We start from the raw sequence: 27,633 nt of genomic DNA, 5'->3' as shown, positions 1-27,633 counted from the left end.
TAGGCCAGATTTCATTTATTGTACATTTAGCCTTGAATTGTTATCTTGACATTGGACCTTATTTCCGAGATCTTTCTTACGAAACCGTATTTATTCTTATTAAACCGAGCGATTATTAATGCTTGACTACGGTAAGCACCTGAATAAAGGTTAAAAGCGGGGCCGTTTCATAAACGATCGTATGACAATTGTAACTTACAAGAGAATTTTGTAATCTTAAGAAGTAGACGAACTAGCTCGCCAAGCTCGTCAAATATATACGGCGCTTGGGATTCCTTTATCTGAAATTTCAATTGGTTGTAAATTTGACCTTGAGTCTATGGGCCTGGATATTGCGACACATCATGTTATCATTGTGATTACGTTTGCAAAGTTAAGTGAAAATCCATCCATGCTTAACAAAATTATGCTCCCGACAAAATACTTTGAATGGAATAGCCTCTGTTACAACATGAAGTGAAGAAGTCACCCAGCGTTATTTACATTTAAGCTATAAATGTCTAATTTGTGGCTTTATACATGTTTATATTTCGCAATAATTTGAAATTGATTTGAATCAAACAAAAAATGATTTTGCATATTTCCACGTTAAAGTGTTTATTTAAGTGACTTAACTTTTTATGCAACGTGAAAGTGTGTGTGAAAAGAAAACAATTATACGACTTAGGTGTTGTCTATAACACATTTTATTATACGTTATAAATATACATTAAAAATAGTACATGTAAATAATACCAAACTAAAATAATGACTAGATTAAATGCATATGTATAAACTTGTCATCTTGTCACATTATGTCAACGTTGAAATTTGATATTTTGGTCGTCAATGTACCTTTTCATGAATCAAATACATTAAAGACATACATTCTTGCTATATCGTGTCAAATCTTACAAGAAACGTACACAATGCATTTCAATACGAACCATGTTATTCTTTATTAGCGAATTAATAGAGTATCGTTAACATTTAACAATTCATGTAAAGTCTGCATTGAATATCGGTAAAAGCATATTACCACTATAATCAATACCATAATGTTACAATCTTAACATAAGCCCCATGAGTGTCTGTTGCGGCGATAGTTACTACATGTATTTCCATAACTGTAATACATATTGTAGTTTAGGGTGACTCCATAACGTTCAAAATATATACATGCAATCCTTAATATAAAATCCTGGCAATCGAATTAATAAAGTAATTTAATTCTTAACTAGCTTCTCGTGCGGTGGGTCTTGTCTTCTTCTAGGAAGTTAACAAATATACATCAGAAAAGCATCGTTTTTTTTGTATTTATGTATTTTTTTCCTGACCCCATTCGCCATTTGCATCCAAAACAAAGTTCTATTTTTAAAAATCACTTATATTGAGCATTCATCCTTTTAATCTCCACGCATGTTTCCATATATTCGCAAGACAAACAGTCGAATGAAACCGGAACATGATTGCCAATGGCAGAGAAACGTGCGTGATCACGTTCCACGTCACGTGCCCGTAGAAGTTCGCTTGCAGCGGATTAGCCTCGGCTCGCTGCACTTCAAACACGCTCATGCCCCACAGGGCAACGTTGCTAAGCAATAGGAACGTGACAAACTCGCGCCCGGATTTATTCTCCGCTTGGCCCTGACGCCAGACGCGGCGTCTCAGCGTGTTAAGTAGGTAGGCCGTCTGCAGACTCGCCTGGAACGCTCGAAGGCAGTTAGACAGGATAACCAGATGACTGGAGCGCGCGTCGGTCGCCAGCACCGCCGCGAGAACGTTAGAGACGCACAGTACATAGACGCCGAGAAGCGACAGCACCAGCAAAGCGTCCTCAAACCCCGGACCGGTTTCCTGGTCGCTGTACCTAAGACCGAACGTCCGGTAGAAGACCAGAATCACCGCTACTATTGTGACCACGTACAGGGCGACGTCACCGAGGTGGTCCAGACGCACGGCAGTGTTTATGTACTGGTCCGTCTGCACTAACACGAAAAACGTGATCAAGATAATCACCGCCGCGACGAATATGATGATTCCCAGAAACAAGCCTCTACTGGAGCTGGAACAGTCGACGTTCGAGCGCTCAGATGATTTAGATGATTGTTGGTCCCCGGCTTCAGATGTGTTGATCTTGTCGTTTAGTCGAAGCCACATAACGAACAGTACGGCTGAAAATCGAGGATACATGTTGAATACAATGTATATATATATATATATATATATATATATATATATATATATATATATATATATATATATATATATATATATATATATACGAAAGACCGCATAATTAATTATTCAATTAATTGATTGACGTTAACGTGCGTGAATATTACTTCCCCACCGCCTTATTAACTATGATCAGGAGAAAATAACTAAGTGTGCGGGAGAAAAACAGTGTTTTGCCTTGATTTTAATAAACAAGAGTGACGTGTTTGTACGATTTATTTAATTTTATAATTACTGCATTGAACATGTATAATTCATGGTGATGGCATTTGTGAAGTTTAAATGTAATCGCTTTAGAAATACGTAAGAAGTTTGAAGAACACATTTTTAATAGACACAAACCGACTGAACGACCGATATACTTTAAATTAATCAAATATACCCACTCTCAAACTTCGTTAGCGGGGGAATAAAACTTGTAATAAATCACGTTCCACAATTGACACTATGTCTGGTACACATATACTAGCTATTGGGGATGACAACCTAAGTAACAAGACATTATGTGTCATCCTTCGTCAATATGGTTATATGGTCTGGCGAATTATCTAAATATTGTACATATAACACGCCTATGTGACCTTGATATTGTCAAATGCATCAAAAAGATGTAATAGGGCTTTTACACCCCGCATTACGGTTTCTTCAAGATATTTATAACGATCATCTTGGATGTGTACAATACTATGCAAACTTCTTGCAAAAAAAAGGAATTTAATTTATGTAAGTATTCACTTTATTTATTCTTGCCTCGAAGAGTTGTGATTCTGTTGCTTCAAAGCAAATATTAAACCGTTGCGTAATTATACTGCAATTAAATCGAGTTTAAATGCTATTTAAAGGCTTTTTAATTTGAATAACAAGGCTATGACATAAATTTATATTTACACACTATATACGATTACTTCTATGCTAAGTGTGAGGTAAAACGCATCATTCAATCGGTTTCAACTAATTTTTTTTTTCATTTACCATTCCAAAGTAACCACAAGCCAAATTGAATATACGTTTATCAAAGAATTCTCAAGATATGCTGAAAGACTGAAACCAATTCTCTCTAACAAGCGCGTCTGACCTTCACCTTCGACATGTTGACCTCAAAATCGATAGGTGACCTTCTTTCCTCCCAAGTGACAATCAATTTTCATGGTTGTTTATCAAAGCATTCTTTCGATATCGCGCGGAAACAAATGGTCTATGGACCGACCGACCAAAGGACAGGTGCAAAACAATATAAACCGCTTCTTTAAAGAGGGCATCGTAACTACTCACCGGCGCATATGAGGCTGTACATGACGCTGCAGGGGTACAGGTATGGGCTGGAGGTCACCACCACGTCCCCCATCAGGGAGTCACCTTGGCAAGTGGGGCCGGTCAAGGGCTGTGACACTGTGGGGACAAAAGAGAGGTTTACATTGTGGTATAATAACAGACACAATAATAATAATTATGTAATTGCAAAGCGCATTTCCTCGCAAATAATTCAGTCACTTTGACGCTGGAATGGGGGTACAACTATTACATAGCAACATCTAGTGCACAGTAATCGAATAAGGCGGGCTACCGGTACTGGTATATGAATATGGATATTTAGAATGCAGAATGGTTGAATATGAGATGTAATGCGCCAACGACCAACGGGATAAGTTTGATGGTGTCGGGTCAAAACGGCCCAGTCCGCTCCCGAACTGCTACGTTTACAGCCCAGTTTGAACAGCACAAAAAATAAGAAACCATTAACATCTTCTATAGATCTTGATATGGAAGACAATGGTGAGAAAAAAATGTATATCATACATTCGCGGTAAAGCGGTAAGTGACTTTTAACTAAGACTATATCTATTGACCATGACCCGCTCTACATTAAAATGTTTAGTAGGCCTTGAACATTTTGCGGTGCTAGTTCAGATGAGATCATAATTATCTGCTTTGCTATTTTATCCACATGTTCCATATAAAATGAAAAACAAATACACACCGTGAATAATGCTTTTTTCATGTACCAATCTGGTAAGCATAATGCATTTATTAAATTACATAAAATACTAAAAACCCTATTGAGTTGTATAAATTATGCACTATGGACGTTTTTGAAAATAAAGCCATTAACGACGGGGCCGATTACGAGCTCAACCGTTATGACCCGCATTATGTTTGAGTGGTATTTCATATTTTTGGTCAAGGTCGTTGTAAAAAAATAGCTGAAAGCCTGTAAAAGCGGTGTTAGAGACCATTGAAATAGAAAGAAAAACAAAATGTTTCTTTAAACCGTGCCCGCATTGTCAGAGTGTGCCTGAAATCGAGGTGTGGTGTAACATTTACCATTTATAATTGTACCTTGGTCGTAACTTGCGCCACTGTCATTACGATAATTGTTCCACGAGCCACCTGAGCGCCCGAGCTCCCTGAGCGTCTCGCGTACCACTTCTTGTAGCCAGACGGCTACGTTGGTCGCCACCATATGCATCAGGCCGAACCTTGCGAGGTATCCGTAGCATCTGGTCATCATCTGAAGCAACGCGCAAACTCAATAAAACTTTAGCTTGTCACAGTAGTGGGTATAAATCCTACCCAAACGTTGCATATAGTAATATGTAGCACATTGTAACAATGAAATTAAGAAGGTACGTGCAATAGCAAACATTTTAATTATTACATGCAAATGGTGTATTTTGAACGATGTAGCCTAGTGATACCAGTGAATTAGGCTTTGTACTCAAAAATACTTTTTTATATAAAAATAATGGATCAAAGAAACTACATCAGATTGACGTAAATTTTCCTTTTTCTTGCAGAATTAAACTTCAGTTAGAGTTGTTGATGCATTGTCTTAATCAGATATCGGCAGAGATTATGCATCTGGTCAGCATTCATTGTATTTGCTGTGATGTTACTGTCTACCAATGTATTAATGATGACCGATCTGGGTGGTTGCTAGAATAAACGTTTGACTCAAGCTTAACATACAAGAGTAAATGTTACCGGGGGTAGATTAACAAAATACATAGTGGTTTACATTGTAGTCCATGTATTTATACATAATTTACCAAACGTCAACATTTCCTACTTAAAATTAAAAAAAAAAACTCGTAGAATACGATAACTACTTTGCTGAGGTTTTGGTATATATGAACAAACGAAGAACAGCTTTTATGATGATTATGTTCACTTCCATTAATTTTATATGGGTAAAATTGTGAAATAAAGCCAATTATAAGCTGTATTTTTTCCTGTTTTCGAGACCCGATAATATGTATTCCGTTTCCACGACATTATAAATGTCAAAAATATAACGGAATCGAGCGACGATCATACTGTTTATTACAGATAAATAGCTCGATTAGAATATAACCATTTGGACTCCGCTACTTGAAATATTGGTCCTGTCAATTTTAACGTACAGCGATTTTATGACAACCACCTCGTATTTACCTGTGAATTGAGGAAGACAAAATAGAGCTGTGCAAACGTGAAGCATAGGTGCACGATGGGACGGATGCCATATAACACATGATCACAGTTCCGCGATGACGTCATCTCGAAATACTCTCCGAAATGAAGGCCGCTTTTGATCATGCTCGTTATCCCAAACACTTAAAAAGATCGCATTGATCAAATTTACACAGTGTTGTCCAGGAGGAAATAAGCATGGTGCATGATGAGTCGGAAATGCTGCCCCCTACCCCCCCCCCCTACATGTAGCAGGGTTCGGTATAAGGGGAACTTATACTGCCTTGCTATATGAGCTAGCTTTTATAGCGACGCGGTAGATTGTCTGCCTGATTTGGAACCGGGAGGTCCCGGGTTCGATCCCCATGGCGGTCGGGGAATTTTTCTGGCTGGGTTACATTGGCGCCCAACGTAAAAAACCCACCATGTGTGTCAGACGTCCCACAGATGTCATGGCAATGAGAAATTCATGGAAGAATTTCATAATTAGAGGGGGTGTATGTAGCAAGGTTCGGTATAAGGGGAACTTATACTGCCTTGCTATATGAGCTAGCTTTTATAGCGACGCGGTAGAGTGTCTGCCTGATTTGGAACCCGGAGGTCCCGGGTTCGATCCCCATGGCGGTCGGGGAATTTTTCTGGCTGGGTTACATACACTTGACAAGTTTTATTTGTTCAGTCACACTCAACTATTAAAAATAAAATCTCTGTGATGTTATGTCATGTGACCTGATGGATTTCAGTTTGCAGTATGTTATGAGTTGCCACATGTTACTTACGTGCGTAAATTGTTCTTTTTTTAAGCAATGTGTTTTGTTCTTTATAGTTTAGCAAATTTTAGCAAAAACGTCGTCCCTTGTTAAGCGTTAATGTATGTTTTGTTGTTTTCTCAAGTCATACCTACTGCACCGAGTCGCAGATAAAAGCTTCCAGTTTGTCTACCAGCGTTAGCAACTGTGCCGCGTTTCCTAGCAACGGGAACAGACGACACGATCGTGCGGCTGTGCATCTTCCGGGGCATAGTGCGCATGCGCAGTACGTAACTGTAGACGTAGGCGAGGAATGATATGCTGACCACGTACATGTATATGTAATAACCCTATTAAAAATGTAAAATATAAACCTTTTACAACAAATACATGTAGCAAATATATAATAGCAAGTAAGTATTTGTGTTATTATATAATAGACGTTGCATGCATCTGTTGGTATACTTAGTGTAACGTCACATCATTGACCGCGTGTTTTGTTTGTTTGCTGTTGTTTATTTTTGTTTTTGTTTTCATATTTCATTGCGTGTCTTTGCATTAAGTAACAGTAAGCATGCAGTTCAATAAAGTAGAATGTATTTTAATGCAGACTGATATATACGTACTTGAATCCAGTTTACATTACAAATTAGTATATACTATTTACAGTTGTTGCATGCTCATCAATATATAGCAAACGTAACTGGAAATGTGTATATGTACTATGTTTCACCACGTTATTAATAACACATTTTGCGTGTAGCAAACCTTTCTTTTTAAACGTATAAAAACAGTTCTCGCTAATTGCAAGTGCGAAAAGTGTCGTATCGCGCCAGTCCGTAAAGGCTTATATAGGACACAAATTTCCGCTTGTATGGATTTTTAAAGGTTTGTGAAAGACACCTTTAAACGAAAATCCAGGTTAATGCGGAAAAGTTCGTCCCTGATTAGCGTGCGCGGGCTGTTAAACGCCAATCTGCAACGACACGTTATGCAAATGCATTGAGCCCCGTGTATGTATTTTCAGCCCTTTTTCTTCACAATGCGTTCGGGTGAGCTATAACGGAACATTTACACCTGACGACATCCCCAAAATACCTTCATATTCTCAAGCATAATTTAAGATCACGAAAAGTTTGACTCACTTCAAAAAGCACCGGGACCGCCTCGCCGACGAATATCTCCGCTATAGGCACCATAAGGCCGACGACGACGACGCATACCATGTAGAGGGCGCTCCACAGAACACACATCGTCTCGCAGAAGCTGGGAACAGGAAAGAAATGTTCGCACATTAAACAGCGGCAGCACAATACTGTGTTCACCTACTGCTTGTCATTGGTCGTCGTATGATTAATGGGAGGTAGTGTCGCTTCGCTACGAATATTCTCCTTGAACATATATCATTGACAATAAATATAAAAATGTATAGCTGGATTAGTTTTGTTAAAATACTTATGTATTCAACTTTGTACAAAATAAACAAGTTTTTAACAGAAAATATATAACTCAGCACATAATAAAGTAGGTTTTCTGAACGTCTAATAAACAGTTATACATTCAACATTGAATGGCAAGTACACTAATATTGTAATATTGAATATTGTCTTACACCAATATAAACCACTCTTGTCATGTATGGTTTTTATGTAACACATTTTAAGCAATCTTATGTGGCAACATACTTTTCATACGTACCTCATGCGTGTGAATACCAATGGTTGCTGAAACCGCGGTGCTGTTCCTGACTGCGCATGCGCGGAGCTTAACGTCCCGATCACCACGTGCTCCTCGCCACCGCTCGTGCCGCGTTCGTCCTCCTGACTGAGCCCTGAAACATAAGTAGCAAAACATATCGACAACACAAAATAATTTTGAACGGCTCATTATTTACATATTATTTTCACTCGTTTTTATGATTATTTGATAAAACAATTAACACTATATACCCAGCTTGAATACCTGCGTACATGTCCTCGCCGATAACAATAGCCATGAGTTCGAACGTTAATGTTTCACTGCTCGATGTATATTATATCCGATAATGAAGCAAACTTCCAAACAAACATAATTTAACTATATCCAAGAATCAATTCAAGCCAGCCCAGAAAGAAGCTGGCAATATATTTTCCTGGACTGAATGAATAATTATCGTGTAAATGTCAGATCTCAAACCAAACTCACTAGAGTACCCGTCTTCTGTTCGAATCTATTTAAAATGTTATTTTCGGACGGTATTTTAGTAATTACATCGCGCTCTATCTACAAACCAGCCCTCATTCGCTCAGAAGTTGAAACGGTGGTGATTATTACCTAAATCATGAGAGTCGTGTGGAGCGATGAAGTTCAGAGCGAGGTAGTCTAACGTTAGCCAAGAGGTCATACGCACATTGTCGTACCGGCATGTAGTCAGCAAATCCATCAATGTTCAAGGAATACGAAAATCATGAATGGACTAACATAGAATATATATGGGCCGTGCTCTGTAAAAAGGGGGTTTAATGCATGTGCGTAAAGTGTCGTCCCAGATTAGACTTTGCAGTCCGCAGAGGCTAATCAGGGACGACAATTTCCGCCTAAACTTGTTTTTTGCTAAGAAGAGACTTTCTTTTAACGAAATATCACAAAACCGAGAAGTGTCGTCCCTGATCAGCCTGTGCGGACTGCACAGGCTAATCTGGGACGACACTTTACGCACATGCATTTAATCCCCCTTTCACGGAGCAAGGCTTATATAGAGTAAGCCGGTGTGTAGCTTGTTTAATTACCATAAAATACATTTGATTTCCGTAAGAATTTCTTTACCAACATGGAGATTGCATAATCATGTCATGGTGGAGAAGTTTAAATTTCCGACCCTCAACATGACACATTACATTGACCAACTTATCTGGACCGTAAACGGAAAACAAAATGCGTAGTGCCTGATTGTTGACTTCGCTAGCGTAAAAAAACAACTACACAAAATTCAACGCAAAATACGACAATGCCCGTAGACGCAATAAAATTGTCCACGACAATCAAGACTTAATCGCGCAAATTTAAAGACATTGTCGCCCGTCGACCTAAACACGCGACATTTAACGCGGCCAAACACTTTAACGACAATTTACAATGACACGAAATAATTATTTGTTCCATAGACTCTCGTACTTCATTGGTAAACGAGGTGAGTTTTGTATCACTGAATTATTTAGTAATGTGAGTATTGTTTTTATTTTGTGTTTTCGATGACAAAAAGCGCAATAGCTAACAATTATAGGACTAAACGTTGTGATGCTTTACGAGCTTATGAAATTTAATTCGTGTGCAGTGCTAGAAATATCGTAGCTATATTTTTTAACCATCATCGATAGGTACTGCGGCGTTATAGTACGTCTAAGTGAATAAGAATATTGATTCATTCGGTGGAAAAAAAGAGTTTACACATTTCTTAACAAATTGCCGTAAGTTTTCTAAAACAATATGCTGGATAACATATCCGGTTGAAGATAGCATTTACTGTTATCAAACTTTTTGTGGGAAAGAAATCTTTATCAAAGAGCTGTTGATAATACAAAAGCTGTTGGCGCATACAGAAATGGTACGAAATCGTGAGTCACTAGAAATCTGTATTGATGTTTCTACATCTAGTTGAGTTTCTAATTCATGAAATGAGTCAAAACTAACTACAAAATGAAATTCCCGTTAATTTACAACACATAAATATACGTTTTAAAATCTGTTACTTTATTTTATCCTCATGGATCCAGAAATTAAACTAATCATAGAAACAACTGTGACTCCAGAACTAGTCCTTTTGGGTCTATTGAAGAACATAATTATTCGAAAACTGTGGATTAATTGCATACCCTTTTTGATCCATTTGACCACAGACGTGCCTCTTCCTTACTACTTTAAGCATAAATATGCGTAAATAACTGTACATCTCTACCCCGGGTGGGATCGGGGGATAAAAATAAATGTTTAGATGTTGAAATTGTAACTCATCGAAGACACAATCATAGTGTAGACACAATGCTAGGCTAGCTCTCTGATATGCGGGCTAGTTAAGCTGGTAAGTAAACAACGTGTCAAAGGAACTCGTAAATGTTTACATCCGTCCAGCAGCTTAATTAGCTGGCTGGCGGGGGGTTGATTAGCACGACGTGTCAGGCATTGATTTAATACATAATCTTGCTCAAAATTCAGTACACAGGTCCACGGACATGCCTGAAAAGCTTTAAAACGAAAATATTTAACTGGTTCTTCTTACCTATACTTAAATTCATTCACAGTTAATGAATTTTCGAATAAAAGATTCGGTCCGTTTTAGCACTGTATACATAAAAGAATTGGGACGTTTACTAAAAACACTACATGGAAATAGTAGCGTCATGACACGGCCCCTTCGTGTTGACCCGGCTAAGGTATTAAAACACATTATTTTTAGACTCTGATATCCGGGGAGAATTTCTACGGGCAGGCAAGAGAACATTAGGCTTCGAACCTGTGTCTTTTCGAGTGCAGAGATATATTTAGTTTCAGAAGTAAAACAAGACCATGAATATATCCGCAACTGAGGAGTGTATATCGCTCAACAGTTTTGACAAATCAAACGCACATGGATCGACCTTAACCAAGTAAAACCGTTACAAACCTAACGTCTGTGGATTTTTACGATACTATATGAAGTTCTGAGAGATGTTGCCCTGGCGGCACGTGCTCACTACACCTGGCACGTGCATTAAAGCGCTGAGTTTTAGTTGCTCATTACCGAATAAATATCGTTTCATGTTACTGATAGCAAGCGTAGATAAACCATCAGGTCGTAAGCTTCAGCCGTTAATTTCGCATATTATGAACGTATACATGTTATCAGGGGTTTTTTAGTTTCAAGATTGTGTTAGATTGCGATAAATCTTGCTCATTACACACGAACAACGCAAGAACTTTTAGAAGCAAAAGGGGCGCGTTCTGAGAAACTGTGCATAATGCATGTGCGTTAAGTGCAGTCCGCACAGGCTAATCAGGGACGACACTTTCCGCCTAAATTGGCTTCTTGCTAAAAAGAGACTTCATTTTAACAAAAATGTGGTAAAAGCGAAAAGGGTCGTCCCTGATTAGCCTGTGCGGACTGCACAGGCTAATCTGGGACGACCCTTTACGCACATGCATTATGCCCAGTTTTCTCATAACGCGACACATATCATTACGTCGAATTCGAGGAAAAGCTAAGTGGTATGACCCTCGCTAAATGGATGAAAAGTCTAGTCCAGTTCACTTCTTACGTTGAACAGTTACGATTTTATAAATTTTAATAACATGTTCTCTTAAACAAAAAAAACAACAGAGACAACATTCATGTGTAACGGTATTACTATTTATATTGTAAGAGGTAATGTTATTATAATACGAATACACATGCAATTCCGTGTACTAAGCCTACACGCCGAACTCCCTTAATTACTATGATAAGCCGACCGGAGTATGTTGCTGACTATACTATATCGCTATTTCCTTGTCACTGACATACCCGGATCTCCATTTGGCACGTTCCGGATGTCAAGTGTGATGGTTCCGGTCGCTTCGTCGTGTCGAAGGAGGCCAACTGCGCTCATCTGTTTCGTAGGCGACATCCGCTTCTGTACGCCAGACGACTAAAGCAGAAAAAATGCTGTATGGGTTAGATTTTGAACTTTTTGTTCATAATGTACATGTATATCGAAGATTTTAAAGTAAATGTCATTTCAGCAGGGACATGATTACAATAGATGTATAAATTTCAAAAAATAAATAGGTATTTGTGTAACTTTACTAGGCTGATTTCTGAACATAATATTGTGTCGGTGGTATTTTTATTAAACATGTATACTAGTATTTGTTTATTTTCGGGTAAGTAAATCAGAAATGTATACCGGTAAATGGTTTAAAGCTTTCGCGTTTCGAAAATCGTATACACCAAAGCGAAAATGTCAAAGGGGGAAAAGCGTTTCTTAGGTAGCCACTGTATGATTCCTAGCTTTTATTCTGATGCAAATGGTGCATACAATGTGAGCGATAGCATTATGCAAATGTAGACGTTAACCCATTTATGGCTAGTGGACTCTCCCATCCTTCTAAATTGGATCAATTTATTTCCAAAATTAGGGATGTCTAGTATATTTATTTCTATATTTAAAATATTTCTTACAGAAATTCCTTTAAGCAAACAGCGCATCATGCGGCGTCTCATCTGGGTCTACGCTGTTTGCCAATGCCTTTTTTCTAGACGCTAGGCATAAATGGGTGAATATGTCCCGTACTGGACTGTTTGAGCATTGCTTTCATAACAATGTTCTTTAAAATAAGAATACTCCGTCAAAATGTTAACTTGTGGAAGAGAGAAGAGAGAATTTGTTGTACAATAAGTCAATGTATGTATTATTCTTTTCCTCGAGCTAAAAGTCGGACAGTTGTCAGTTACGGAATTCTATTCACAGAGTACTGTTAAAGAGTTTACCCAGGAAATGTGTAATTAGGTAACTTGAATTATAGGTGAAATGTTGCTGAAAACGACAAAATATCCAAACAAACTATTCTAAACAAGGATGCTCGTGTGACACAATTTTAAACACAAATTTGCCTATAGAGGCCAGCGATTTTTTTGCCTGAAACTTGTTCTGTTAGGTTTTACCCATTTATGCCTATAGTCTAGAAAAAAAGCCTTGGAAAACAGCGTAGACCCTGATGAGATGCCGCATGATGCGGCGTCTCATCAGGGTCTGCGCTGTTTGCAGAAAGGAAATTCTGTAAGAAATATTCTAAATATAGAAATTAATATACTAGACATCCCTAATTTTGGAAATAAATTGATCCACTTAAGAAGGATGGGAGAGTCCACTAGGCTTAAATGGGTTAACATTATTATACCGACCAGATATGTATCCGTTGAGTATCCTGTAATTGTCAAAGGCATGTTTACCAAAGCCTCTAATGGCTAATTATCTACCTGTAGGTTCGCCTGTAAAGTATGCCACGAGTCCCTCGAGTCCCGCCTTGCGCAGTCACTGGAGCCCGCCCGTCCCGAGCGCGATCCTTTCCGGCCGGAGACCCTCTCAAGCGCCGCGCTGGCGATGTACGGGAGACTGCCGGTACCAAGCGGACCTGGCAATTGGTCAAGTTTCAGATATGATGCTTTAGTATAGGATGTGTCTTTAGTGGTTAGGCGGTTGCATTTTAACAACCATTGTAAACTGAATAGAATGCCCAAGCCAAGTTCCATTGATTTGAATGTATCAAGATACGTAACCAAATATGTATCAAAAACCATGTATATGATCAGATCTTTCGAGCAATTAATAATAGGAGAAAATTTCGTTACAATGCAAAAATGCACATTGCCTTAGGAAGTAAAGTTTAATGTTAAAGTAAGTTGAAATAAAGTAACGGACGCACTACACTGTTGTATCACAAATTTAAAAAAACGAACCTGGACTGCTTGCCTTCTGCAAATAGCTCTGCGGGCGACTACCATCACTTCCGTTCGACGAGGTACCGCTTGCAGGCGGAGTTGTGGTGTCCGCTAGTTGGCGCGCCGACGACCGCTTGCTTACTGGAACCCAGCTGTAAGGCATGGAGGCGGCACTTTGGTACTCCGATATTAGTGGACAATTTGATGTTTAAAAAAACGGAGACCTAATGGCATTGCTTATTATGTAATACACTATATTTTCTTTTTTGCTCATACACTTACATATACTTAAGATAAGTACTTATAGCGCCCCATATATCGGAACGCTTAATATGTGCTCCATTAAAAAAATTGTATCCTTTGCATAGATAGGTCATGTTCTTCGATATTAAAGACGGCAACTTTAGTTCCGGTGTTAAACATGTAAACTGGCTGAACAAAATATTAATTTACAAGCAATCTTGAACATATACATGTACAAAAGCCTTTAAAGTGCCCGTACATTAAAATTCAATTTAGCTCAAGCCATGGATCGCCCGAGATCTAGCAAATTATCTTTCCCGCTGACATTGTAAGTGGAAATTGCCTCCTATAATTTACATTATATCTATCTAAATAAATACGCCGTTCTCAGACCGGAAGTAGTATTGCTCAGTTAAAGACGCACGGTTGGTATGTTTGAGTGGAGATTACCGCATACTAACTGAAGTTTACCTTTGCAGAGTACATATATTTGTATAATATCTAAAACCAGAAGAACCCTTGCAGAGACACCTTGTTGGACAACGTACCGGTCATTTAGCTCTTATATACTTGTGGGCGATGTATTTTACCAGAAGTACTGTTGCTAAGCAAAGTTTTTATTGAGTTGTATAGAGTCGTTATTTCTCAACTTGATGATAAATTATCTTTCTTATATTATTGAGTATTCCATACGTTTTATTATGAAAAATATGCCAATAATTAATCGATGTTTTGAGCTACCAAGGAACGTGGGTTTCCTTGGTTGTACATGTAAACATGAAACTCATGGGCACTTCATGACCGCAACTCGTCGCGCATGGTTTCCAACGCAACATCAGAAGCGAGTTCCGCAGAGTTGAACTGAGCGCATTTGAGTGATAAATTACGATGCAGATAGTGCTGATGTTGATTTTCATTCTGTGGGTGGTGCAGTCAATGCGTACATTTTTTGTGTTGGCCATGTTTTACTTAGTTGTTTTCTGCTTAGGTATATTTGAGTCGCGTTCTGTGAACACTGGGCTTAATGCATGAGAGTAATGTGTTGTCTCTTTTTTGCCTATACAGTCGGCACAGGCTTACAAGGGGTGATCGTCTTCGCTTTATGGTATTTTTCGATTAAAGGAAGTCTCTTCATAGCGAAAATCCAGTTTCAGCGGAAAAGTTTCGCCTACGATAAGACTGTGCGGACTGCATCGGGTTATCTTAGACGACACTTTATGCATATGCATTAAGCCCCGTTTTCTCAGAGCGCGTCTCATTTGTAAGGAGAGAATGAGATCGAAACAACGCATGTGTTGAGAACAAAAATTGGCGCAAGTTTCTTGTGAATATATCCTACGGAACTCGCTTATTTCGATGTCAATTTATCGGTTCATTGTGTGAATTCTACGTGATATTTAAGAGTTTCAGTCTTGTGTATAAAATAATTAAATCGTTTGAAACAATTTTACCCCCGTCAAAAAAAAAACTGCTATTTAAATAAATAATCGAAAAACACAATATTTCTTAATAAATTTACAGTGTATCTCAGCGAAACGCTTTAACCTTTATTGTGACCAGCCCTTTGTTAAAGAAACATTTAATAAAGCCCGCTCTTCATATCGCATTTCTAAATGTCAGCGGAAGTTCAACTCCGCGGATCCCTATTGTACCACAGAACTGGCATTTCCCATCGCATAACGTGAAAATGCTGGGGTTATATCTGACAGTAAACTCTCATTATTCCCGATAAAGATCAAGGGCACTGGGGTTGGATTTCACTTTCAGGGACTCATAAACGGCATATGCGCCCAAGGTCGTGACTTCAAGGGTGGTTAATTTGATTAGTGCATGTCATGAATGTCAGATGGTTTGCTTCACCGTTCGCTGTAAGGCATGAGTTGTTTGCAGCTAAACCAACTAACTTTCTTGTTCCTAAAATAAACAGCACCGCAGCTTAATTAGGGAAAATGCAGTACTAGTTCGAACGCTCCAGGAATCCAATAACAAAAATCAATCAATAAATAACGTTAGTGAACAGATCTATAAACAAATGTTTTCCCTATTTTTAGACCTCGTTAAAATCGTCATCGGTAGAGCGCATGCCCGTACATTTTTGTAGATTTCATTAATAATGATTTTAGTACTGCAACTGATTGTACGCTGCCCGCTTAATGTCACGGAGTACACAGTCCATAATCATATATTATATTTTTTGCTTAGCATTGATCAGCTATATGCACATTTTTCGAAGCCTTTTTTAATGATCATAATTATAAGATATGCCTCTTTCGAGTCAGACTCACACTAATCTCAGCCATGCAACTAGCAATACCAGTAACAATTTCAGTATCAAGATTAAACAAGAGGACCATGGTGGCCCTGGTCGCTCACCTGAGAAGTATAAATGATAAGTAAGGGTTGTAACTTCTAGAGTGTTAACAAGGTTTTACTATAGCCATATAAGGAAAACTGCCCCGCCCCCTGGCAGCCATGTTTTTCAACAGACCAGAACCATTTTCAAACTCATCCAAGATATCGTTAGAAAAAATGTTCTGACTAAGTTTCATGAAGATTTGACAATAAATGTGACTTCTAGAGTGTTAACGAGGTTTTACTATACACTAAAGCCATATAAGGTAAACTGCCACGCCCCCTGGCGGCCATGTTTTTCATTCAACTGGAACCATTTTCGAACTCTTCCAAGATATTATTGGGACACATGTTCTGACCAATTTTCATGAAGATTGGACTAAAAATGTGACTTCTAGAGAGTTAACAAGGTTTTACTATAGCCATATTAGGAAACTGCCACGCCCCCTGGCAGCCATGTTTTTCAACCAACCAGAACCATTTTCGAACTCGTTCAAGATATCATTATAACACATGTTCTGACTAAGTTTCATGAAGATTCGACAATAAATGTGACTTCTAGTGTGTTAACAATTTTTTACTATAGCCATATTAGGAAAACTGCCCCGCCCCCCTGGTGGCCATGTTTTTCATCCAACCGGAACAATTTTTTAACTTGTCCAAGATTTTATTGGGTCACATGTTCCCACCAAGTTTCATGCAGATTGGACTAAAAATGTGACTTCTAGAGTGTTAACAAGGTTTTACTATAGCCATTTAAGGAAAACTGCCACGCCCCTGGCAGCCATGTTTTTCAACCAACCGGAACCATTTTCGAACTCGTCCAAGATATTATTGAGACACATGTTCTAACCAAGTTTCATGAAGATTGGACAATAAATGTGACCTTTAGAGTGTTAACAAGGTAAATGATGACGACGCACAACGCACGACGGACAAAAGGCGATCACAATAGCTCACCATGAGCACGTTGTGCTCAGGTGATTAAAAAAACTCTTAGAGACGTATACAATGTTGACAAAATATTTGAACATTCTAGTGAATAATTAGCACCTTTGTTAAAGTCACCAAAATCCCCGGGGCCGTGTCGCGCAGCCTCGGGACATGTTAAACACTTGTCTAGATCAATTTAAGGAACTATTATTCGCTCGCCGCCGCTATAGGCCGATCTTTTGTACAATACAAAAATATTCACACATTGTATCATCAATAAGGTTAAGCAGGACAACCAACTGCGAAGAGAGTAGCGCCAAATTGAATGCGATTGAAATGCGATCACAGAAGCAGGTTGACCTTATCAATCCCCATACGGCGCATACCGTGGTGTGAAACATCTGGCGGCCTGAGATGGAGGTCAAAGGTCGCTCGTTGGTGTGAAAGCAACAATAATGAGGGTGGCCCAATAATGACCAACACCTCACCAGCATCGCAGTATGGTAATCAGCGAGCAACATAAATCGACGTCTATCGGCACTAAGGGTATAGGCCACGTTTACAGAAGTACGGGCATTGTGTTTGCACGTAGTCTTTTAGGGAATAAGTCGAATACAAGTTAAGGGAACAAGACCAACCTTAAAGGCGTTCTTAATGAAGTAATAAGTCAATTGTACACATCAAAGAGGATCCTTAACATAGAATGCATGCAGTTTTATAACCATATACCTTCATTACTCAAAATATGAAAGATATTATTTTTTATAGTTCATTAAATAACGCATCTGGTTTATCTTGGTAATCGTGTTTAACAGCCAGTAACTGTTGTTGCTAGTCATTTTGATTTAGAATACCTAGTTTATCAGAAAGTCTTAACCCATTTATGCCTAGCGTCTAGAAAAAAAGCCTTGGCAAACAGCGTAGACCCAGATGAGACGCCGCATGATGTGGCGTCTCATCAGGGTCTGCGCTTTTTGCTTAAAGGAATTTCTGTAAGAAATATTTTAAATACAGAAATAAATATCCTAGATATCCCTAATTTTGGAAATAAATTGATCCAATTCAGAAGGATGGGAGAGTCCACTATGCATAAATGGGTTAATTAAGCAAGTGTCACGCTGTGGGTAAAAGAGAAGAGATGTCTGAAACTGAATACGATGAACTTGATGAATATATAGTTATTGTTAGCACTTGATAAATATGAAGTTATGTTTTAGACACAGACATCGTGTTCTGCATACTCACGTTTTTAGTTTAAAACTTAGTTTCGGGTGCATGATTATTTTTTACTTGACTTTATAGAGATCCTTTCTTATAAATCTCTACATGTTTATATATACAAAAGTTTGTATAAATGGTAACTGTAAAAAAAATCACGTTGCATTTACTTTAAATAATAATTTAGCATATTGAGTTATGAAAGATGACATAAAATTATGCCATTATTCTGCGAAAATCAAATGGATCTTAAAATGCGTAAATTACAAAAAGTTAATGACTGCATGTGAGTCATGGCAAAAATGTGTCAAGTGTTGAGACACTTACTGAGATATTTCGCCGTTTCAAGACAAAACGGGGTTCACTTCATGTAACCGGCGATTTTATTAATCTTATACACTTCCAAGTTCGTCTTTAGCGCCGTTTCTCAAATCAAATATGCACGTTGTCACAGAGATGTAACAATGACACCATTTATTTTTGTAAATGGGCGAACGGATTCATCTAAGAATGTGTGCTACTCGATCAATACTTACATCTGGGTTTCCTCGGACTCCGATGTACTGGTTGCGGTTGTCGTGTCGTCTGTCGCCGCGTCCGGCACTGTCGTCTGTTCGCTCTCGGTGCAGCTGTCCGAATCGCTGCTGACACCCCGAGCAGATTTAGCCCCGGGATCCAAAACTCCCGGCGGCTTCGTCGGGAATGGATCGCGGTTGGTCCCACCGTTAAGAAGCTTGCTTCTTACACTAGTCGCCGGCGAGCCGCTTCCGACGGCGTCCAAATTTTTCCCAACATCATGAACGACATTTGGGATAATGCTCGAGGCAACGTCCATATCGTCGTCTTCATCCTGTGTGAGACATACGTCAGTTTCGAAATTGTCATAATGCCGGTAGGTCGGCTCCGACTCTTCGCCGCTATCGCCGGTGTCGGACTCCTGGATACCTGGTCGGAGGCAGCTTCCCGGCCTCGACGATTTCTCCTTATGACCGCTATCCATGACAGTTACAATATTATATACTCTCACATGAGGTGCATATAGCAACAATGTAAGTAACACTGATGGTAAATAACTACATTTACGTACATATGTATTATTTTCCCTCAGAACGTCGGGTCTCTAATTCCATACAATTTTAGTTGATACGATATATATTTTTGAAGCAGCAAATAAAACTAGGGCACGTGCTGCTATTTATTATTTCCGAAATTTCATAATAAATATAATAGTTATGATGAAAGATGTGTTGAGATTTGTATTCCAGGTTAAAAAAAAGAAGGCACTCTTTGTTGATTCACTATACGATAAAAAAATCACGAGAAGAGTTTCGCGATTAGAATCTAATTTGGCACTGAACTCGTGTTTTATTATATACCGTATCCATCATTTCATCTGGTGCGTTATCATCTGAGAATCTATACAACAATGATTCACTTGGCAGGCTGAAATTTCAATAAAGCCGAATATCTACATAGAGCCAAAATTCCTCACTTTCTGATTTCTGAGCTCGGCAGATCCGCACATTAATTCAACAAGAAAGACGCTTTATCACGGCAATTATTCCAATGCAAAAATGCCTCCATAGTAATGCAAAACCTTAGCCCTTAAAATCGCACACCCACACATTAACAAAATATGATTAACTGGCTCCCACAAACACGTTTATGAAGTATGGTTACAAACTCGAAACAGATTTTCAGCGAGTGCAGAACAAAGGCCCGCGCTACTGTAACATGACACGCGTTTACAATGAAATTGTAAGGCAGGTCACCCGGAGCGCAAGTCCCACGAGGCCGAGATGTCAGGGGCGTAGCAACCTCCACGCAGAGATGTGACAGGTTCCGAACATCGCTCTAGCGTATCCCAGCCGCCCTAAAGCATCGCGCGATTGATGATGTTTGAATGAAAATAGTATTGTTTATTTATATTTGATGCTTAAGTATTTACTTGTATCGATTGTTCCTCTTTTAACTGTAACCCTCAAATGCAATTTTCCAATTATGTAAAGATCAAATACACTTTTCCAGACAAGTAGGCGAAATTATAAACTAGAAAGCGTTCAATATCTTGACGGATTTCGCTTGTGAATGCCTTGACTACAGTTTTACGGGAAGGTAATGGCTGCGGGGAGTGTTGGGACCGTATAAGAGAGTATACAGAGAAGAGAGTGTTCGTGTGTGTATTTCGAAGTTCATGAGGTTTCTTCGCGCCCAAGGCTGCATTATGTGTAGACCCGTAGTGTGTCCTACATACTTATTTTACAAGATTCACGAAAGTTGGGTCGAATCATCTTAATTTATAGCTGCAATGTCCTTATTAAAATCATCCTGATTTTTCTTTTGTGTATACATTTTTTTTACCAAGCACATATGTACAATGCTTGCGAATCTGAGGTTTCGCATGACAGTAACAGAAAACTATCGTAATGAAAGTCAGGGACGTTATCTTCGTCTCTGTGAAAGGTAAAATTGGTAAGATGAAACAAGGACACAACAATTGATTTGTCGACCTGTAAATGTCATCCAGCAACACATTTGTTTTCAGGGGATATACCTACTCGAAGAGGATAGGTCCGATAGGGAACGTGCGCCACCTCCAAACCGAGCTGACCTTAAAGCTTATATAATGCATATACACTGTATATTACTTATAAATGTTAAATTTACCGAAGTTTGTTAAATATTGCTTTTTCAAGACTTACGCCTAAATGCACCGCATGCTTGCAGCTGATACCTAACGGTAATCGCATGTTTGGTACCCGTTATCTGATCATCATAATCGCTTCTCTTTAGGAGTGCTCATTTACGGCGGGTAATATGGCGTCATATGGCGAACTACAGTTCAAAACATTGAGGGCACCATTAGATAACAGGTTTCATTTGACACAACGCGGATCTTTAACGCGCATTCATAACGCAGATTTAGGAATCCAGTAGCACTTCCCTATTCATGATGCGTCCAGGTCCAGTCGGCACTTAAATATGTTACGTTGAAGCTTCGTAAAAATCTTACCATATGTAAAGTCATAATCATCAAACGTGTTACAGACCACATTTTTATTTGGATAAATATATTAATAAATAAAAGAGGAATTGAACGTTTTTTTTGCTATATCGAGAAGTCGTCTATTTCACTTCATATATCATTCTGATTCAAATGCTTTCGGCGATCGGAAATCGAGGTTGGCACATGTATTGCCCAATCTTTACGAAACTTGCAACTGGTGTCTCGATTGAGATCGAGGCTGGATTGCATGGGGTCAGAATTTAGGTCACAAGGTCAAATTTAAAAGCCTTGTGAAATCTCCAGGGGTCACATTTAATGATCCCATCTTCTTGCCCATTGGTCAGAACTTTTGGCACATCTACATCTAGACTGAAATAAAGACTGGGTTATGGGGGGGGGGGGGTCACATGATAAATTAAAATTAAAGCGTATTTCTTCGGGACACTTGTTCAGAGATATTGATCTCACTTATTTCTTGGTCGCGTGCGCAACAAGTTCACGGTGGGTCAAAAACTTGGTCACGTGACAAATCTAAGAAAATGCGTGTGAACTAGCTGCATGCATCATTTATTGCCAAATATTCATTAAACTTGGTTGGAACATTTGGCACAACGACATCCTGATTGAGTTTGAAACTGGGTTATTTGGAAGTCATAATATAGGCCACATGTTAAAATATAAATCAGAAAGCTTATAAACACGTTGAAGGCTATTTATTGCTAATTCTTTGTGAAACTTGGTCAGAGATTGATCTAACTGATACTTGACACAGTGGGTCAACAATTGGGTTACGAGGACAATTAAAGAACATGCTTGTGAACGATCTAGAGGCATCATTTATTGTCATATCTTCTTGAAACTTGGTTTCAACATTTCACTCCATGACATCTTGATCTAGTCTGAAACTGGTTAGTGTGGGGGTCATATGACAAAAAGATGATCGCAGGAAGCAGTAATAAGCTCTACAGCACCCGCAAGACTCTTACGAGGAACAGTCAGCCCAAGTCAAGTGTCATATCAGACGCTAACGAGAATCTCCTTACCGAAAGTGCCGCAGTCCTTAACAGGTGGACTGAATACTGCAGTTACCTCTACAACTACCTGCTTCAACCAGACTCCAGTCTCCTTCAGAACGATCCCAGAAGAACGTCCGCCCATACTTAAGGCAGAGGTGGAGGAGGCAGTGCGTAGTCTTAAGGCAGGAAAATCTCCGAGAGTGGACAACGTCCCTTCCAAGCTGATTAAGCACGGAGGAAAGGAAACGACCGCAGCAATGACGGCACTATGCCAAAAGATCTGGGAGGAGAAGTGGCCTGAGCAGTGGACACAGGTGACTTGTCATACACCTTCCGAAAAAGGGCAAACTCAAGTGGTGCGAGAATTACCGCACCATCAGTCATTCCAGCAGCCATGCTACGCATCACCCTTAATCGAACGAAAAGTAAGGCCGAGGAACTGCTGGCCGAGAAGCAGGCTGGAAAAGAGCTAGGCGGAGCGCAGTGGAACAGATTTTCAGCTACAGAATCATCATTGAGAAACACCTGCAACATCAACGCAAGCTCTTACACAACTTCATTGACTTTAAGAAAGCTTTTGACCGCATGTGGCAAGAGGGCACATGGCATGTTATGAGATGAATCAACATTGATGAAGGACTGGTGCACGTCATTCAAGAACTCTAAGAACACCAACAGGGCAGTATTTCTCAACGAAAAGAAGGGGGACTTTTCAGGACATCAGTGGGTGTCCGTCAGGGTTGTCTGCTCTCTCCCATCCTGTTCAACCTTTTCTTTGAGAAGATAATGCAGGAGACGGTCATTGAGACCGTCACACCTCTATCTCGCTGGAAGACCCATCTCCAACTTGAGATTCGCGGATGCCATTGGCCTCGTGGGTGACTACAGCAGTGAACTTTAAGATCTCACCCACAGATTATAAAAGTGCATGAGCATACAGGATGGAGGTCAGCATGGAGGAATTGAAGATCATGGTAAACATGACCCAGACCAGTGCACCATGAACGATATGAAGCTAGAAGAAGTGACCAGCTGCACATACTTGGGTGCCAACCTGTCCAATGATGGAACCAGTACCCCTGAGGTCGGAATAAGAATTGCCATGGCAATGACAGCGATGGCCAGACTAAGTAGGTTGTTGACAACCAGTTCCATCAGCTTCCCCACCAAGTACAGGCTCTACAAATCCCTCGTAGTCTCCATCCTACTCTTTGACTGCGAGACCTGGACCCTTCATGTGGACACAGAACGCAGGATACAGGCATTTGAACATAAATGTCTCCGAATACTGCTTTGCATCTCCTACATGGAGAACAAGACCAACGAGTACATCCAGAATATGACTGCAACACTTGTTGGTCCACAAAAGCCCCTACTGGCGACCGTCAAATGACAAAAGCTGGCTTGTTGTGGACATGTTGCCAGGCACTCCTCTCTGTTGTGGACATGTTGCCAGGCACTCCTCTCTGTGTAAGACTGTTCTTCAGGGCACGCTAAAGGGAGGTCGACGTCAAGGCCGTCAGAAGAAAAGCTGATGGCCAATGTGAAAGAGTGGACATTCCTTCCCATGGATGAATTACAGGTACTCTTAGCAACACACAACAGACCTCACTGGAGGAGGATTTTATATCAATGTCACTCATTTCCCCCAAAGGCCAACCGGTCAAGGGATTGATGATGATGATGATGATGATTATGATGATGATATGTGGGGGTAAAAATATAGTTCACATTTAAAATTAAAGAGAAAGCTTATGAACATTTTATAGTTAATACTACATGAAACTTTGTCAGAAGATAGATTATATCTCGGATGTTACGTAACTGGTTCACGTTTGGTAAAAAACTGGGTTACAAGGGAAAAATTGGAGAAAATGCTTGTAAACACTCAAGAGGCATTATTTATTACCCAATGTTCATGCAACATAGTCAGAGAATATGTCCTAATGATATCTAAACTGAGTTTGCAACTGTGTCACATGGGGTGAAACACTATGTCAAGAAGTAATATTAAAGAAAAAGCCTATGCACATTCTTAAGGCCACATTGATCCCAATGATATCTCCGCTTAGTTTGAAACTGGATCAAGTGAGATCACACCATTATGGCATATTTAAAAAAAAGTTCAAAACCACGACACACATGATACAAGAGGGCCAAGATGGCCCTATTTTGCTCACCTGAGAGGAGTTGTTCATTTAATCTTTACCAAACGTCAAACTTGACCTAGATATAGTCCAGACAAACATCCTGGTCAAGTTTCATCATTATTGAACCAAAACTCTGGCGTATGGAGTGTTTTTGTTTTTGTAAGATTTTACCTGGTGACCTATATTTTGAGTTGACCCCCCATACCAAACATCAAACTTTGCTTACAAAAATAAATACATGTGTATTTTGACCAAGATTCATAAAATCTGAAACAAAATTGTGACCTCTAGTGTTTATAAGGATTTTGTATAATATAATGAAAATTTTGGAAATCTAAGGGCAATAATTATGGCATTGATTATGTGATTTTGTTCATTATCAAACTTGACTGAGATCGTTCAGCAACTTTCATAAAGAATGCTTGAGAAGTGTGAATGCTAGAGTGTTTACAAACCAAATGTGGACGAACGGACGGCAGACAAAGACCAATTCTAAAACCTCACCTGAGCAATCAGGTGAGCTTAAAAGTGTGTTTCACACTTCTAGAGTGTTCACATGTTTTCACTATATACATATAGAGAAAAATGCCCCGCCCACTGGCGGCCATGTTTTTCACCAATCTGGACCATTTTCCAACTTGTCCGAGAAATCAATAAAACCAATGTATTGACCAAGTTTCACGATGATTAGGCAAAAAATGAGACTTCTATAGTGTTCGATCACAAGGTATCTCTCTAGTCACATAAGGAAAACTGCACCCCCCCTGGCGGCCATGTTTTTTCACCGATCGGGACCATTTGCGAACTCATCTGATATATATATAAAACCAATCATTTCACCAAATTTCATGATGATTGGGCAAACAATGTGACTTCTACAGTGTTCACAAGCTTTTTTTACTATATAAATATAAGAAAACTACCCCCCCCCAGCAGCCATGTTACTCAACTGACCAGAACCATTTTTTAACTCAACTCTCGTACCAAGGAAACAAATGTTCTGACCAAATTTCATGAAAATTGGGCCAAAAATGTGACTTCTAGAGTGTTCACATGTTTTCACTATATACAAATAGAGAAAAATGCCCCGCCCACTGGCGGCCATGTTTTTCACCAATCTAGACCATTTTCAAACTCATCCGAGATATCAATAAAACCAATGTTTAGTCCAACTTTCATGATGATTGGGCAAAAATTGTGACTTCTAGTGTGATTACATGGTTTCTCTATAGCGAAATAAGGAAAACTGCCCCGCCCACTGGCGGCCATGTTTTTCAACAGGCCGGAACCACTTTTGAGCTCAACCAACATATCATTAAGACAAACATTTTGACAAAGTTTCATGAAGATTGGGCATGAAATGTGACTTCTACAGTGTTTACAAGGTTTTTCTTTTTTTTGACCCAGTGACCTAGTTTTTTACCCGGCACGACCCAGTTTCAAACTCGACCGAGATTTCATTGGGACGAAGCTTCTGACCAAGTTTCATGAAGATCGGACAATAAATGTGACCTCTAGAGTGTTTACGAACAAATGTGGATGGACGGACAGACGACGGACAAAGACCGGTTACAAAAGCTCACCTGAGCAATCAGGTGAGCTATTAAAAAAACTACATGCAGGTCATTGAGTCAAGTAAACTGAGAACACTTGATAATAATATATGTTCTGATAATATCTTAGCCACGTTCTGAAATGGTTCTTGAAAAAGGATCAAAACTGTTCATTTTATTTGGGTTTAAGGTGAGCGACACGGGGCCTTTTGACTTCATCTTTTACAAAAAAAGGTCATACAAATACCCAGAATGGCAGAATTATATTGCTATTATTGTCAAGACATTATTGTATGACTATGAAAAGAACACAGTCGAAACCTGAACCAAACACTGAAGACGTAAAGTCAGCAATGGCGGCGATACATATAATTAAATTAATTCATATAATTAATTCATTAACTCAGATACAAATAATTCCATTAATTCATATAATTAATTCATTAATTCAGATACATATAATTCAATTAATTCATTAATTAATTCAGATACATATAATTCAATTAATTCATATAATTGATTCATATACAGAGAATTCAATTAATACATATAATTAATTCAGATACATATAATTCAATTAATTCATATAATTTATTAATTAATTCAGATACATATAATTCAATTAATTCATATAATTAATTCATTAATTCAGATACATATAATTCAATTAATTCATATAATTAATTCAGATTCAGAGTGCAGAGGCTCACGACATCTACCAAGTAGATTTAATTTAAAAATACATTTCTTGACATCAATTCATCAAATCATCAAAACCACACAAACTGACAACATGTCATTCTTAAAAGACTTATGAATAATTATCTAACAATGTGCACATTTCTGTTATTATACTCAAAATATTGAGAAGAATTGTGAAATTCCGTACAGCTTCAATGTCCAGCTATAACATGTTTACTGTTGGGCCGCGTTCTGGAAAAAATGGACTTAATGCATGTTTGTTAAAGGGGCCTTTTCACAGATTTTGACATGTATTGAAGCTTGTCTATAAATGCTTTATGTTGATAAATGTAAACGTTGGATCTAAAAAGCTACAGTAAAAACAAGAATAACATTAAAAAAAGAAAAAAAAGTAACACATAACTGGGCTCAAACCACTGACCCCTGGAGTAAAAGTCTATCGCTTAGACCACTCCGCTATCCGTGCTCATACAATGAGTGATGTATTTTATACTTTATATAAGCAATCCCATTAGTATCACAAAATATAACGACAATAACAGAACTCTCCAAATTATTAAATTGTTTCGCATTGCAACGCTTTATAATTTTCAGGTTTTTTATATCATCAA

The 27,633-nt window shown here is 38.8% G+C and overlaps 2 protein-coding genes and 1 long non-coding RNA gene across 3 annotated transcripts; 1 reads left to right on the top strand and 2 right to left on the bottom strand.

The window, feature by feature from the left end:
- Positions 1-701: 701 nt before the first annotated feature.
- Positions 702-12,050, bottom strand: LOC127880105 (proton channel OtopLc-like). The gene is made up of 8 exons (XM_052427333.1): positions 11,932-12,050; positions 8,115-8,247; positions 7,562-7,682; positions 6,568-6,766; positions 5,650-5,810; positions 4,555-4,726; positions 3,490-3,606; positions 702-2,153 (listed from the first exon to the last, which is right to left on the bottom strand). Exons 1-8 carry the CDS (start codon positions 12,032-12,034, stop codon positions 1,378-1,380), a joined length of 1,782 nt encoding a protein of 593 aa, XP_052283293.1. The 5' UTR covers positions 12,035-12,050; the 3' UTR covers positions 702-1,377.
- LOC127880106 (uncharacterized) lies at positions 6,561-7,998 on the top strand. The gene is made up of 2 exons (XR_008049423.1): positions 6,561-6,702; positions 7,444-7,998. It is a non-coding gene; the product is annotated as an uncharacterized LOC127880106 (long non-coding RNA).
- Positions 12,051-13,374: 1,324 nt separating the features above from the next.
- On the bottom strand, positions 13,375-20,127 carry LOC127878392 (uncharacterized). Its single transcript, XM_052424917.1, has 3 exons — positions 19,131-20,127; positions 13,867-14,000; positions 13,375-13,541 (listed from the first exon to the last, which is right to left on the bottom strand). Exons 1-3 carry the CDS (start codon positions 19,592-19,594, stop codon positions 13,375-13,377), a joined length of 765 nt encoding a protein of 254 aa, XP_052280877.1. The 5' UTR covers positions 19,595-20,127.
- Between the last annotated feature and the right edge of the window lie 7,506 nt (positions 20,128-27,633).

Source organism: Dreissena polymorpha, chromosome 4 (genome assembly GCF_020536995.1).
Source record: "Dreissena polymorpha isolate Duluth1 chromosome 4, UMN_Dpol_1.0, whole genome shotgun sequence".
Lineage (NCBI taxonomy): Eukaryota > Metazoa > Mollusca > Bivalvia > Myida > Dreissenidae > Dreissena > Dreissena polymorpha.
The sequence above is the reverse complement of the archived record's forward strand: the minus strand, read 5'-3'. Positions and strand labels throughout refer to the sequence as shown.